Source organism: Rhinolophus ferrumequinum, chromosome 17 (genome assembly GCF_004115265.2).
Source record: "Rhinolophus ferrumequinum isolate MPI-CBG mRhiFer1 chromosome 17, mRhiFer1_v1.p, whole genome shotgun sequence".
NCBI lineage: Eukaryota > Metazoa > Chordata > Mammalia > Chiroptera > Rhinolophidae > Rhinolophus > Rhinolophus ferrumequinum.
The window spans coordinates 13,717,868-13,733,324 of NC_046300.1; the positions used below are offsets into that span (position 1 = coordinate 13,717,868).

At 41.8% G+C, this 15,457-nt stretch overlaps 1 protein-coding gene across 2 annotated transcripts in view; it reads left to right on the forward strand.

Annotated features, from left to right (window-relative positions):
* Window positions 1-15,457, forward strand: part of SCN11A (sodium voltage-gated channel alpha subunit 11) — a 76,250-nt gene that overhangs the window by 45,506 nt on the left and 15,287 nt on the right. For both annotated transcript variants that reach the window (XM_033131491.1, XM_033131492.1), the window contains 8 exons: window positions 2,043-2,153; window positions 2,823-2,937; window positions 4,929-5,083; window positions 6,498-6,671; window positions 11,438-11,539; window positions 12,001-12,270; window positions 13,034-13,087; window positions 15,009-15,146. In XM_033131491.1, coding sequence (XP_032987382.1) covers window positions 2,043-2,153; window positions 2,823-2,937; window positions 4,929-5,083; window positions 6,498-6,671; window positions 11,438-11,539; window positions 12,001-12,270; window positions 13,034-13,087; window positions 15,009-15,146 — 1,119 coding nt within the window. The remainder of the gene's footprint in view (window positions 1-2,042; window positions 2,154-2,822; window positions 2,938-4,928; window positions 5,084-6,497; window positions 6,672-11,437; window positions 11,540-12,000; window positions 12,271-13,033; window positions 13,088-15,008; window positions 15,147-15,457) is intronic.

Consider the following 15,457-nt stretch of genomic DNA (forward strand, 5'->3'; position numbering starts at 1 on the left):
TTGTGTTTAAAATAAAGTCAGTTCTTTTATGGAGAGCTTTAGAGCTCTCATTTTTTATGGATTGCCTCCCACTCTGGGCAAAATCTTTTAGCCACTACTTCAGGTACTAGGAGAGGCAGTAGTCTCTCATCTTCTCAGCTTCACTCTTCCTGTATGGAACCTATGCCCTAAAAGCTAGCTCAAATGAAGATGATCAGGGACTCTGTTCTTAGGCTACTGAACCTAAAATAGAGACTCTGTCCTATGAGTAGAGGCTAGATTGAAAAAGGGAGTCCAACATCCTGGCTCCACTCACCAGGAATTTGGCCTCTAACTCAGTGTTGGAGGGGATGAAAAAAGCTGGTGACCTGCACCTCCTGGTGAAATACATATCCCTTGAACAGAAGCTGAAGGTAGAGGGAGCCCATCTTCTTGGTCACATCTACCTACAGTGGAGCTTCCATCACCCAAACTGATCTGGGTGGAGAGCTGAGGAGGGAGAGGGCAGGTCATTCAAGTGCCATGAACTCCTGTTTTTATTATTGAATTTTGTAGATTATCTTGAATAAATGTTTCTTCATTTGCTGTATGCCCTTAGGACAATTTCCAGAGACTTTAAATGATTATTTTTTTAATATATATATTTTTTACCACTTATGCTGATTTTCCTGGGGACCATGTCCACTGAGCTCCTTACACTGACATCCAGGAAGTGAAGCTCTATATATTTCTTATTAGGTCCTAAACTTATAAATTTTAAAGATACTTTTGGGTTATTATATAACTTTCATTTTTTTCTTGAGTAAATTCACCTCCTGGTAATTAATTTTGGAGGGGCTACTTATGTTTGTCTCCTCCCATATTTTGAAGTGTTAGTTTGAAAATTCATCTTTGGTGGGAAGATCTGCCACTTTCTTTGCAGCCTAAGTTCTGTCATGTCTTCAGTGGACTCTTCGAAGGCATACATTTCGGAACCAAGTTTTATATTGCCATTATTCTTCTCGAATAAGGATACTAGGCATATTGCCTATCCAGTCACTGAATCAGTGGGTACATTTGTCCAGGTCCTATTTCTGAGGCTGTTTTTCCTCCTGCCTCTCTAGGAATGCAACCTTGTATGATCGTAATTCCAAGCACTGGCCACAGCTTATTTTGGCTTTCTCTCTTAAGTACAAGAATTTCAACCCAGCCCACAGTTTTAAGCCTGGGACATAGTTGTGGTTCCCCTCCTCACATGGGGCACTTTTCGTCACCATTACCTATTATGTGCTTTGAATTGTTACTAATTTATATTTCTGTTCTGTGTCTGCTCCATAGGTATATTTACCTGGTTGTGTGTGTGTGTGTGTATGTGTGTTATTGCATGTGTTCAACAGGGAGAAGTGTTTTTAAGTCATGACCTTACAATGTCAGAAATCCTCACACAGTTTTTTGGAAAACCCTCATCTAAAGCGTGACTTCACACATCCTTCTTGGGTATCCCTGCAGGTCATCAGAAAATAATTATTTTTTTATTTTTATGTAGTGATATATTTTCATGTTTTTCTGTATGCCTTTTCTATGTTGCTAAGCCAACCCTTTATACCACAAAGGATAAAAAAAATATATTTTCCAAATTTTTCTTCTAACGGATTTACTCATCTATTTATATACCAGAACTGTGGGTTTTTTTTTTTTTACAATTTTCTGGCATTGGGTTAATTTTTCAAGAAAAGGTAATTATGCCAGTACCATTTATTAAATAATTTGTTATTTAGCCATTGAAGTGAAAAGACACAGTAAGCTCTACCTCTGAATTATTTGGTGAATTGTGTACCAGAACCATATTTTTTTGATTATACGCCTTCGGAGTAAATTTTATTATCTGTTTCCCAGATTTGTAGGTAACCCAGATTTGTTTTATGTTGAGTTGTTCCAGAAGCAGTTTTAAAAGTAAAAAGAAAAGAGGAATAATGTCACAATTTTCATGACAGACAGAAAACCAAATAGAATTCAAACGTGTTTCATCTCAAGAGAGAAGTCCAGGAGGAATATTCATTCTACTCTGTGCTTCTCTGTGTCAGGCCCATGAGCTCCATCAGGAGGCCAAGTCCAGAAGCCCAAGAGTTCAAAGTGTGGAAATTGATGTGTTCCCTGAAGATGATGCTTATCTGTCAGTACAGAATCCCCGAAAGGTAATTTTCTCAGGATGTTCTCAGAAAAATATAAAGATTAGTGTGCAGACAACTTCTGGAATCACCTCTTAAGCAAAGTTGTAGGCCAGGGTTATTCAACTTCTCTATTATGACATTTGGGGCAGGATAATTTTTTGTTGTGGTGGGCCATTCTGTGTATTGTAGGATGTTTAGTAGCATCCTGGGCCTCTACCTACTAGATGTCAGTGGCATTCCCCAGTTGTGAAAATCAAAAATGTCTCTAGACGTTGCTAGAATGTCTCCAGGAGGACAAAGTCAACGAGAACCACTGGTGTAGGTTTCTTATTCCAGGAGCTGACATAGCTGAAAATTCCAGTCTCACTAAAGTTGCCTTCTGCTCATCACATGGTTTCCGTATTTGGGGTGAAGCAGCTGATCAAGGGTATGATCTGTAGGAAGGAAAATGTTGAGATACTATGTCTTCACCAGGGGAGAGCCCTTAAAGAATTTTCTCCTGAAGTCAGGGCTGCTCAGAGCATTTAGAAAATGACCCAACAAGAGGGACACTTTCTTGACACCCCTCATACTTAGAAGCTTTTGCCTAGTTAGTTCCGTACCTAAAAGGTCATTGCATGAGGTACTAGGCACAACCCCGGTGAGGCAGAATGCTGGTAAATGATTCTTTCTTTCCTTTGTTCTGATGTGCAGAAGTCTGATGCTACCAGTGTGTGCTCAGAATGTAGCACCATCGATCTACACGATCCCTTTAGGCGGGTGCCTGAAATGGTTACCCAAAAGGAGCCAGAGAGATGTTTGCCCAAATGTAAGTGACAGTATTCCTGCATCCAGTTCACAGAATATTTGGATGGGATTCTGTTATTCTTTGAAGATCTGTGCCTTTGATTCACGCCCTCTATTTCTACTGGAGACAAAAGTGAAGAGAGCTCAGTCATAGATTCTTGGGGCCATTATCAGGTCCAAGCAAAGGGGATTTCAGGATATTCTTGAATCAGGCAGGCTCAGCTTACACAGACCAAGAACCAGGGAAGAAACTCCAGAAAACTTTCCTAGAAAGCCCACCGGGCCAATATGTCTGCCACTGTGTACAGTCTCCAGTATATCAATTGTCAGGATATACTTGAGGTCATAGAGCAAGAGAACTTGAATGTAAGTTTTGGGTTGCCTAGAGCCCCTGACAGGTCTCCAACTCCTCCCTCATCCCTTCTTGTGAAGCGGGACAGCATTGTAGTTAAGAACTTCATCTCTGGAGCCAGGCTGCCTGAGCTCAGATTCTGGCCTTTCCATTTACTAGCTCGTAACGTATTCAATTTCCTTAGCCTCTCTGTGCCTCATTTATAAAATGGGTATAATTATAGTACCTGCTGCAAAAAGTTGGTGTGGGTACGACGTGAATAAATGTAAACCACTTAGAAGAGCGTCTGGCTCATAATAAGCAATCAATAAATACAGCATTTCCTAATTCCTTGAGTGGGTATAGTGGTTCCTTCCTACATGCCTTCATTATTTCCTGGATTCATTGTGGGGAATTTATTTGTGTCTGTTTCCCCCACAGGGTTCTTAAAAACAAAGTCACTGACTTAATCAATATTGTATCTCTTATGTGAGACTAGAACCTGGCCCAGATTATGGGCTCAACAAATGTTGATACATACATAAATAAGTAACTTAACAAATGAATCTAAAAATTTATCCGTAAGTTTGAGACTAGACTGGACTCAAAAAGAATGGGTTTTAAACTCATTCCACATTGTTTGACAGCCCTAAAGCTGCCCATGGGGTCAGAGGTCAGGCGAGGGATGGATTAGTACTCTCTTGACTTCCATTGGGACTGGTCCGTGAGGTGTGCACAGGATGTCAACAGTGGAGGTGGAGAAGAAAGGAGTGTTTTTAGAAGAAGGGAGGAGTGCAATAAAAGAAACACAGACTTGTAGGAAAATTAACTTATTGATGTTCTGAAAGATGAAGAAAGGTAAGGAGCAGAGTAAGGATAGCTCACAGTGCCTCTAGGAAGATGATGAATTTGTAATCATCATGAAGTAAGCATCCACAACATTTGGAGGAGGAGAGAAAGAGACAAGGTGTAAGGGGTGATGTGATTCATGCTGAAGGTGTGTGTGTGTGTGTGTGTGTGTGTGTGTGTGTGTGTGTGTGTTGAGACCAAATGCTCAGCTATTTATAAACATCTTGACAATTGATCAGATTCTTCCATATATGGTTTGGGTGGTTAACAAAGCCTGTACCCGTCCCTACCTCATTCTGGGCAGTCCTTAGGACACTGTTCACTACAGCCAAAAACCATGGCTGCATAACAAGCAACCACAAAACCTTGTAGCATGCAATAATAAATAGGTGTCTGCATGATTCAGCTCATCTAGGCCAGTTGTCTCTGCTGATCTTGGCTGGCTTGATTCATGTAAGTGGTATTGACTGCAAGTCAGCTGATCTAGCCTGGGCTTAACTATGCAGTTACACAGATCCATGTAACGTGCTGATCCTCCTGGAACCAGTGGGCTGACCTGAATACAACTTTCTTATGCAGAGCGTGCAGGAAAGCAAGTGAAAACATGCAAGTCCTAGGGGGGCCTCGGCTCAGCACTGGCACATTGCAACTTTCCTTCTGCTCTATTGGCCAAATCAAGTCACATGGCTGGGCCCAGATTCCAGGGGTTGGGAAAAGACTCCCCCTCTTTAGTGGGAGGGATTGCAAAGTCACGTGGTAAGGCGCGAAGCATTGGGCTGTTAATGCCATTTACTGCAGACACTAATGACAGGGCTCCTGCTTATCCCTTGCAGGCCTGGGTTGCTGCTCTCCATGCTGTGCTGTGAACAAGCGAAAGGTCCCCTGGATCCTTTGGTGGAAACTGCGGAAAACCTGCTACCAAATCGTGAAGCACAGCTGGTTTGAGAGCTTTATTATCTTTGTGATTCTGCTGAGCAGTGGGGCTCTGGTAAATTACCACGTCTTGTGGGGACATGAGGGAACAAGGCAGCGGGGGAGCTGCATCATGGCCTCACCCCTCAGGGGGCTGTGAACAGGGGGAGAATAGGCAGCAGTGAGATCTTTGCTGCTCCTTCCCCTGAGGGGACAGGATTTTGCATAACAACTTCTGGAATCATGCTTTGAAATCCCCAAGCCAAAGACGCTTTACGCACGGGGAAGCATGACCCAAACCAGCACCCTAACGTGGCTATTGGAGTCTTGCCCTCGACCCTAGGTCTGTCCATTATTCTTGGAGGATTTCTAGACATTTTCACTGTATCCTACCTGTTTTCTCCTCTAGACAGCAGTGCTCCTACCCTCTCTTTTCCTGAAGACCATAATGCTACTTTCTGAAAGGTAAAAGGTTAGAAGGAGAATGCTACCGGGAGCAGAGTAGGGTATAGTAAGTTGCCTTGGTGTTTTCCATCATTCATGATCCCTTGAGAGGAGAGACAAAGAGATACTGCTTTATGTGCATGACAGAGCCATCCAAATCGAAGTGTGGTGTGTCCCAGTGAGGTCTAGAAGTAACCGAATCCGTCAGCCTGCATAGCAATATAGTCATAAACTCCTTCCTGCTCTCTCTCCTCATCCTTTGGTCCTTCTTTCCCCCTCTTTATCTTCCCCTTGGGAGATAGTGTTTTCTCTCTTATCACCTACATATTTCATATTCTCTCTCTCTCTCTCTCCTTCCCGCTGTATTTTGCATCTCCCCTTAAAATGGTCATAATATAGGAGTAAGTTTTTTTGTACTATCTGTTATGAATGGAGCCCTGGGCTCCTCCTTATTGATTTAAAGTCAAAGAACATTTCACAATAAGTTGCTAGCAAATAGAAGGGACAAGGAAATATCTTCCTTCTTCACCCCTGTCTCCCTGGTTAGTGCTTTACACCTGTGTGGTCTCTCGGTGAAAGATGCTGAGCACATACTGGGGCCCATCAGAGCCTGTGACCAACAGACACCCCCCTTTATCTTCTTATCACGATATAAATTATTCCTCAAACAAAAAAGCAAATTTCTCTAAAACGATCCCAGAGAACGGCCTTGATTGATTTTTATTGCTAATCATTGGCCCTTGGTTCCCTGTAATCATTTGATAATTATAGTCTCCCTGGCTGTCTACTCTTGTTCAAGTGGTAGGGTTCTTTCATTTACTCCGCAAATGGTAACTGGTGTCTATCAAGCCCTGTGCTAGTCAGTGGGAAAGCAGTGGTATTGATTCCATTGGGAAAAAAACAGTCTTTCATACCTTGCGAGCAACACTTTATTACCAAGAGAGATACTAGATTATTCAAATAAGGAAGAAAAAGAAAAAGTAGAGTCAGCAAGGAGTTCTATGCAAATATTCAACCTGACCTATTGCTATGCTTTATCATTACAGATATTTGAAGATATTAACCTTCATAAACAACCCAATATCAGAGCATTACTTGAGTTTACCGACAATATTTTCACATACATTTTTATCCTGGAGATGGGTCTGAAATGGGTGGCCTTAGGATTTAGAAAGTATTTCACCAGTGCCTGGTGCTGGCTCGATTTCATCATTGTGATTGTAAGTTTACCATCTCTGTGTCCCATGCAGGCAGGGGTAGGGGCGGCAGTGGGGGAGGGGATCATATGGGAGCTGCTTTTTCTGTGTGCCTCTCTAAAATGTTTTCCTTCACAGTACTAGTAAGTAATTATTGTTTATGTAACAGCAGCCCTGTCTTTCCTGGGTCCCATTTATCGTACACTGCACTTCGTGTGTTTACCACCCCAGTGCTTTCCATGATGGCCCTCATCTACTTCTCTCCAAAGGTGCTTATGCCCGATGTACACCTCAAATGATTTTGAGTCTCCTCCATTTACCCTTCTTTCAACTTTCCATTTCTTTTCAAGACTTCTCAAAGCAGGTCAGCAGCCAACAGACTAGGCTAGTCTCCATCTTGATTGAAAAGCAACACAAGAGGATTATTCACAGATACTCCTTCCTTTCATCTGCACAACAAGGTCTCAGGTGAAGCAGAGTTATACATCACCTGCCACCTTATAGACAAGGATGCCTGAAGCTCAGATGTTCAGCAGCTTGTTTCAAGTGAAACTGGGATTCACAGCTTGGTTTGTACGGTGCAAAGGCCATTCACAGTAAAAGTGGATCACTTTTTTTGAGTGCTTTCTCTAGTCCAGGTCCTCTGCCCTAAGCTTTCTACGCATTCTCTTTTTGAGTTATCACAGCCACTCCAAGTGGTAGGGGTACTATAATTTTTCCCGTATACATAGGAGGAAAGTAAGTCACAGAGAGGCTAAGAAACATGTTCAAGATTGCCCAGCTAGAAGGGGTGAAGGTGAGACTCAGACCTAGTAAGTCTCACTCCAAAGCCGTTGATTTTAACATCTAGATCCTTTCTACCAAGAGCTAATTAGTTAGACTTGTCCATGCTATTTAAAGAGGGAGGTATGACAAACGCATACGCGTGAGCCATGCGGTCAGCATACCCCATAGGAGAACTGTCATTTTGATGGTGGACACGAGTAGGTCATGTGGTTCAGGCATTTTGGAAAGGCCTCTGTGGTTCAGGCATTTTGGAAAGGCCTCAATGCCATAGGAGCTCCAGTGGGAGCACCCACACGCTTGTTGTGTAGATCCCTTCAGTTTCCAGAGTACAAATTACTCCGTACCCATTATCATGTTAGATCGGAGTGAAGAATCCATAAGACAGTTGTCAGGTTATTTGTGTCTCCATTCTATGGATCTGGGGTTTATTGGCCTAAACTTAGAAGACTGGTCCTAAAGCTGATCCCATGTCTGTTCCCTTTCTGTGTAACCTTAAGCAAAGTGCTTAAGGTTTTGACAGAAGTTTTCACATGGTTAAAAATGAGTGTGGATTATAAATTGCCCAAATTTGACTGGATGCAAAATGAAAAACATAAATCTAAGAATAACCATTTAAAAGATCAAAACAGCAGTCGAGTACCACATGGTCGAAAAGGGTACCAGGAGCAGATGGCTTTACAGACAAGTTTTTCCAAACTTCCAAGGAGCAATGCTATAGACTGAATGTTTATGTGAATCTCCCTCCTCAAAATTCACATCTTGAAATTGAATCTCCAATGTTAGTACTTGGGGCCTTTGGGAGGTGAGTAGGATGTAAGGGGAGAGCGCTCATGAATGGGATTAGTGATCTTATAAAAGAGACCCCACAGAGCTTCCTCACTTCTTCTGCCATGTGAAGACAACCAAGAAGCTGGACCCCAACAAGACACTTACTCACCAGTGCCTTGATCCTAGGTTTTCCAAGCCTCCAAACTGTGAGAAATAAGTTTTTGTTATTTGTAAGCCACCCAGGCGAAGGTTTTCTGTTAATAGCAGCCTGACCTGACTAACATAAGAAGTAAACCCCAACCTTATTTAAATTGTTACAAAGAATAGAAAAAGCGGGGATGCTTCAAAACTTATTTAATGAGACAAGTACGTATAACCTTGATACCAAAATGAATAGAACAAAAATGAGTGGAACAAGAAAAGAAAACAATTTTATAATTATGTATCTTTATAAACCCTAGAGAAAACACTAGGCAAGTGTGGTCCGCTCTCACTGTTATTGACCTTAGCATCGTAAAGACCATGGTGAGAATCCCAAATGCACCTGAAACATGTTGCTTGATCCTCTGAGCTTCAGGTGGTAATGTGGTAGGTGACATATAATGATGCTTAAGTCAGGACGTCACGGTGCAAATTAAACGAGAGACTGTATGTGAATAATCCTTTCATGTTGCTTGTTAATCAAGGCCGTATAAAATGATCTTTATAATTTTGGAGTAGAAAAATGCAGATACGACTACAAAAAATATATATAAATTCAACTAAATCAAAATGTAAAACTTTTGTTTTTCTATTCAACGATACGATAATTACAGTTAAAGACAGGCCAGAGCCTAGGAGTAGCACTTGCCGTAGACATAACCATTACTTATTATCCACAGTGTATAAAAACTCCCTACAGATCAACAAGAAAAAGATAACCCAATGTAAGAATGGGAGAAGGATGCAAACAGGCAAGTCACAGAAGGAAGCTGAATTGCTAATAAATGGGTGAAGAAATACACTTAGTCATATCACCAGTTAGCACAGGAGTGCATATTAAAATGAGAAACTTTTTATTCGTCAGATTGACAAAAATGTTTAAGTTGGAGAATATCTAACATTGAAAAAAGATGTAGGAAAATGGAATCTCTAATCATTGCTAACAATTTAATTGGTTACAGTCACTTTGGGGAAAGTTTTGCACTATTAAGTAAAATTACAAATGAGCCCAATTTGCAGTCCAGAAATACCACTTCTCCCGTGTTTTCCCGAAAATAAGACCTACCCAGACCATCAGCTCTAATGTGTCTTTTGGAGCAAAAATTAATATAAGACCCAGTCTTATATAAAACCGGGCTAATATAATATAATATAATATAATATAATATAATATAATATAATACATAATATAATACCTGGTCTTATTTTAATATAAGACTGGGTATAATATAATATAATACCGGGTCTTATATTAATTTTTGCTCCAAAAGACGCATTAAAGCTGATGTTCTGGCTAGGTCTTATTTTGGGGAAAACATGGTAGTTATACAGCTAAGGAAAACTCTTGTGTATGTGCCTAGAAAAAATGCATCAATCTGTCTAGTTTGCTGTTGTCCATAATAGCAAAGAAATGGGAATAACCTAGGTGTTCACCAAGGGGGAATGAATCCATAAAATATGAATATTTATATCCTGTAATATTCCACAACAGTTAAAAGGAGCGAAATGTAAGAAGACATATCAACATGATGAATCTCAAAAACATAGTGCAGAGTGCTAAATGAAAGTTAGGTAGACATAAAAAAAAAAAGATAAAACTAGCGGAAGACTTCCTACCCTGAAGAATGCTTGGAGTGGGAAAGAATGTGGGTGTCTTCACGTCTGCGTGTGTCATTGATGCCTCCCAGTTTGGTGGAACAGAGACTGGGGGTGCGGTTCCAGGTGAAAAGGTGTATAGCGTCCCCCTGGGAACACTTCTTCCCCACCAATGTTAATAGTCATTTGGTAACGCGGAATGGCTGCTAAATTTTGCCCTCTTTTTCCCTCTGGCTACGAACAAGTATTTGTGGAAAAGCTGCTCTCGCAACAGGCAATGCTAGTAAAAACAAACAGCCCATTTAAAAAAAAAAAGACTACAAATAAAAACAGTTTGAATTGATGGTTTTTTGTTGTCTTTATTTTAAGAAATTGATTACAAATTTTAAATTCTGGTTACTGTCACATGAACTCACTTAATATCTCTCAATTTGAAAATATTTTACGACCACAATGAGATTGGCAGGATTAGTGGGGTATGTTTTAGATAATAAGGAACTTTGCCATCAGTTTAGTCAACAGTGTGGTACTTCGCTTCCTGTCCTGCTGAGGACTCCCCTGTCAAGGTGAGAATGGCTGAAGATCTGCAAAGAGCGGTCTTCAGCTTAAGCTCAGCATCTTTGTTTAATTTTGTTAAAATTAAGTTTTACTGTATTTACAGAACTTTCCAATTCTTAGTCTTGTCTTATTGGGAAGAAGTATATTGGGAGGGGAAAAAAAAGGATTTAATTCCCCCAAAAGAAGCTATTTGAGTGAGGGGAAATATCAGCAAACAAATAATTTATTATTTCTTTGTAACTTTTAATTTTGATATTATTTTAAACTTACAGAAATGTTGCAAGAAATAGTGAAAAGAACCCCTTCTTGTCTTTTCCCCAGATTCACCAATTATTAACATTTCACCTCACCTGCTTTGGCATGTTCCCTTTTTTTTCTAAACTGCTTGAGATTAATTTGCAGGCACCAGGCTCTTTACCCCTCGTCATTTAAGTGTGTATTTTCTAAGAACAAGGATATTGTCTCACGTTGTCACCGTACAATTATCAAACCTAGGAAATTTAACTCACATCCATTTTCAAATTTTGTCAATTGTCACAAGATCTTTTATGACTACCTCTCTCTACCCACCCACCACCATCTCCACCCCACCCCACCCCACCCCAATCAAGGATCCAATTCAGGACCCCACACGACATACCATTGCCATGTCTCTGGTTTCCTTTAATTCAGAACAATTTCTCAGCTTTTCTTTGTCTTTCATGAAACAAAGAATGTAAATACATCCTTCTCACCTGTATGGACTGTAGATTTGCCAGGCAAGGAGAGAGAGAGCCTCTCCACCTGCCGGCAGTGTCCGGCTGGTTTCTGTGTCTGGACAATCCACATGGCCTCTCAGCACCCCAGTCAAGTCCACTGACTGTGGCTTCTCTTCCCACCAGGTGTCTGTGACCACTTTCATCAACTTAAAGAACTTGAAGTCCTTCCGGACTCTACGAGCACTAAGGCCCTTGCGAGCTCTGTCCCAGTTTGAAGGAATGAAGGTACATTCTTTGGGTGGATGAGAGGAAGTTCAGCTAGCAGGAAAAGGCGGAGCTTTTCTCCCTGGGCTGGGCTTCCCTTAAATTACCAAGTTTTTCCTGTACTGTCTCCCATCCTGCCCACTGCTTAGAATTTGAGAGATGGAGAAAAGTCTAAGATGTAGTCTCCATCCTAAAAGAGCTTCTGTTACAGCTGGGATGGGCTTTGGCTTCCCTTCAATCCTAGGGCAGGTGTCCCATAAGTCTGTAACACCAAATCAGAGGACACGTCTCAAGTGACGGTCAGTGGCAACAGAAAGGACCCATTACGTATGGAGCTGAGAGTTAGGGTGTCGGGTGAGAGCGGAGAGTAAAGACGGAACTCTAAGAGATCCAGCCCACCCATCAGGCCTATCCTGGAAAGATGAAGCGCTCGGTGAGTCTCTCACATCTACTATGTTTTTCTTCTCTTTTCTTGCCTTAAGGTGGTCGTTAACGCTCTCATAGGAGCCATACCTGCCATTCTGAATGTTTTGCTTGTCTGCCTCATTTTCTGGCTCATATTTTGTATCCTGGGGGTAAACTTGTTTTCTGGAAAATTTGGAAGATGCGTGAATGAAACAAATGACTCGATCTTAATGCATTACACTATTATCGCAAATGAAAGTCAATGTAAAATGACCAATTTATCCTGGGTCAACCTGCCAGTCAACTTTGACAATGTGGGGATGGCTTACCTCGCCCTGCTGCAAGTGGTAAGTGCTGTCGGCATGTTTTCCACTCTGAGGAGAGTCATAAATTATTTCTCAACTAATAAAAATATTGTGACTCCTTGGAGATAATAACATCACATCCCAATTCCACATGTGGAGCCAATGCTCTCTGGAATTGCTCTGCACTGAGCTTCTCCAACTTTATCGTCTCCTGAGACTCAACCCCCAAGGGGTATACCCCTGTAAGGGTTTGTATATCTCACCCTGTCCGAATATGGTGCCTTGATTTCCGGAGCGCCAATCAGAGGGGAGTGGAGGCTCAGATGCCAAGTGAAACTGTTAGTAACAGTTCCCTGTCAGAAGTCAGTCCCAGATCAAACCACAGATACCAGGTCTTGGACAGACGGTGCAGACATTAGGAAAGAGCCTTAACCAGGCTCTTTCTGTTAGGTTGGTGCAAAAGTAATTGCAGTTTTTGCGATTCTTTTTAACCTCATAAACTGCAATTACTTTTGCACCAACCTAATAGCAGCTGATCCACAGCTTCTCTAGCAATTTTTAAGGCAGAATTTTCTTTTCTTTTTAAACTTTTTATCTTGTGCAAATGAGGAAGAAGGAAAAACGAAATCCAAGACACCCATCCTTGAATTCCCTTCTACAGTTCTTTTATCTGGACATTCCGTCCTGGAAGGGTGGGGCATCATGTTAGGTACATCTGCGCACTGGACTTGCTTGCTTTTGCATGACACCTGTCTGTTGATGTCAAGTCTTTAATTGTGTTCATGTTTCGCTGCTTTTGTTGCAGGCAACATTTAAGGGCTGGACGGATATTATGCATGCAGCTGTCGATGCCAGAGAGGTGAGCTTATGTTCCACCATGTTCTAGAGTGCTAGGGTCAAATCAGGGATATTGTGACTACATGGACCGTCCAGAGCTTCCTGCATCATAATTCCAGTGGCCGGGGTTCTTTGTTTTGTTTTCCTTAAACACTATGAAATGGGGATTAAAAAGGGCTCTTTTTCATCCTCCTGTGAGTATCCCATCTAACATGCTCCAAAGTCTAGTCCTCTTTCTCCACAGTGACCCAAGAGAAACCACTCATGTAGGAGATGGAGCCAGAAGCAACAACAGAATCACAGAATGTCTTGATTTTCCTCTCACCTCTTTCCCAAATGGATGGATAGGCAGAAGCCATTTTTCACAGCCCTGGGCTGTGGGAAAACCTTAAGATTGGACTAGGTGTGAGCAAGAGCGACCTCCCGTGGCTCCAGGCTCCAGGCTCCCTAGAGACTACAGGGGTTTCTGGTGATTGTCAACAGTTAAACTCTAGTTACATAAAAAGTGACCATGGATTCCCAAAGTTAGGAGAATATTCAGCAATCTAGTCCATTTCTATTTCCCAGTTGGAAGACAGAGGAATAGAAAGGAAGAGTGTTGCCCAAAGCCGTGGTGTGAGCGAATGGTTGAATCAAGAATGGAATCAGCATTGTTTGTTTTTCCTATCATCACACTCGTGTGTGTTGTTCTTTTTGAGAGTCTTCAGAGTTGATGCCTGGCACATAGTAGGTGTTTGGTACATGTGAGCTTGTAGTAGCTGTAGAGTTGGTATGAGTAGAGTTATAGTAGTAGTAAAGGCAATTTATAACAAAGGAAATACTTTAAAATATTATTATGCTCATCTCTTTTTTTTGGTCTAAGACCCTTACCCTAGTTTACCTTGGGCATCCATCTTCCTTGAGGTGGAGCTGGGTGGTGGGGAGGAAATCGCATGCCGATGTGTGATAGGAGAGGTGTGTGGCTTACATAGTGGCTTACATATCATGTGGATGATAGGTGTGTGGACAGGCGCCTGTCCTGGTGCTGGTCCGGGGACATTCTAGCTGGTGTGTTGCTGGCTTCTAGCACGATGGCCCTTGTCTGTGTAGTCACGGAGCACCCTGCTAGTTTCAAATATGGAAGTTACAACTGGTTAAAACACGGGCCTTTCTCCCCCCTCAACAACTCCTAGCCTCAAATACTGACTCTCTGCCATATTCGCCACATGGTCTGACGGCCCAACATTCTACTCCCATTCCTTGTTATTAATCCCACCATAGCAAGAGAACTGAAAAAGGTTTGAGAGACCTCTCTCTGTCTGATGACGCTACCCCGGCTTCTGATGCTTTTGGTCACACCTTGAGCTGGGGGGACTTGATTGTAGTCCATTTGTGTCCATTCTGGAGCTTGGTTATGCATTAATTCATACATTCCTTCATTCAAGGTGTGCTACATGTCACAGGGTATGCTAGGCACTAGGGATTCAAGAATGATAGGACACAAGCACAGACTAAATAAAACGTGGGATCCGTATGAAGGACGCAGTCAGTGGACCAGCATTGGTAGTTAGTCACCTCTGCCTGAGGTGAACATGCCCTCCTCTGGTGGCCTGGTCTCCAGTTTGGCTCCCTCCAATTATGTGTCCATATAGACATCCTAGAGACCTTTTCAAAGGACACATGTGGTCATGCCACTCCCTTCTCTTACAACCTTCAGTGATTCTCTGTTTTTTAGAAGAAAAAGCCTAATCTTCCTGCCACACTCCCTCCCCACTGCATGGTACCCCCGCCCCCACCCAGGGGAAACTGAAAGAGGGGCTCCCTGCAGGTGCCATGGCTGTCTGGTAGAGTCTGAGAAGTTAATGCTGCAGCTGAGAAACACGTGGTCTTCTAGATAAGGTAGTTAATATGGCTTGTATGTTTCTCTAGTAATTGTTTTCTTCTCTCATTTAAAATATTCTTAGAAAGATGAGCAGCCAATGTTTGAGACGAACACATACATGTACCTTTACTTCGTAGTTTTTATCATCTTTGGCTCATTCTTCACTCTGAATCTCTTCATTGGTGTTATTATTGATAACTTCAACCAACAACAGAAAAAGATAAGTATGGGGGTTGTCCTGATTTGGTGTTTTACCTCTCTTCTCCAAAGTGCTTGAGTGAAACATAATTCTTGTCTAGATTGTTGTGCAAAGAAGACGTTATCATCTGCACGAGAACAAAAAGGGAGCGACCTGGAGAAGATTCTTGAAGATGTGGCTGAAGAAAGTACGGAAAACAGCTGGGTTTTATTTATTAAATCACAGTTTTTCCTTTCTGTTCTACCCTCTTCCACAAAGGACATCGTTGAACCCTAATAAAAAAGCAACTACCAGGATTAGTATTTATGACACTATAGTCATATTCTAGTAAC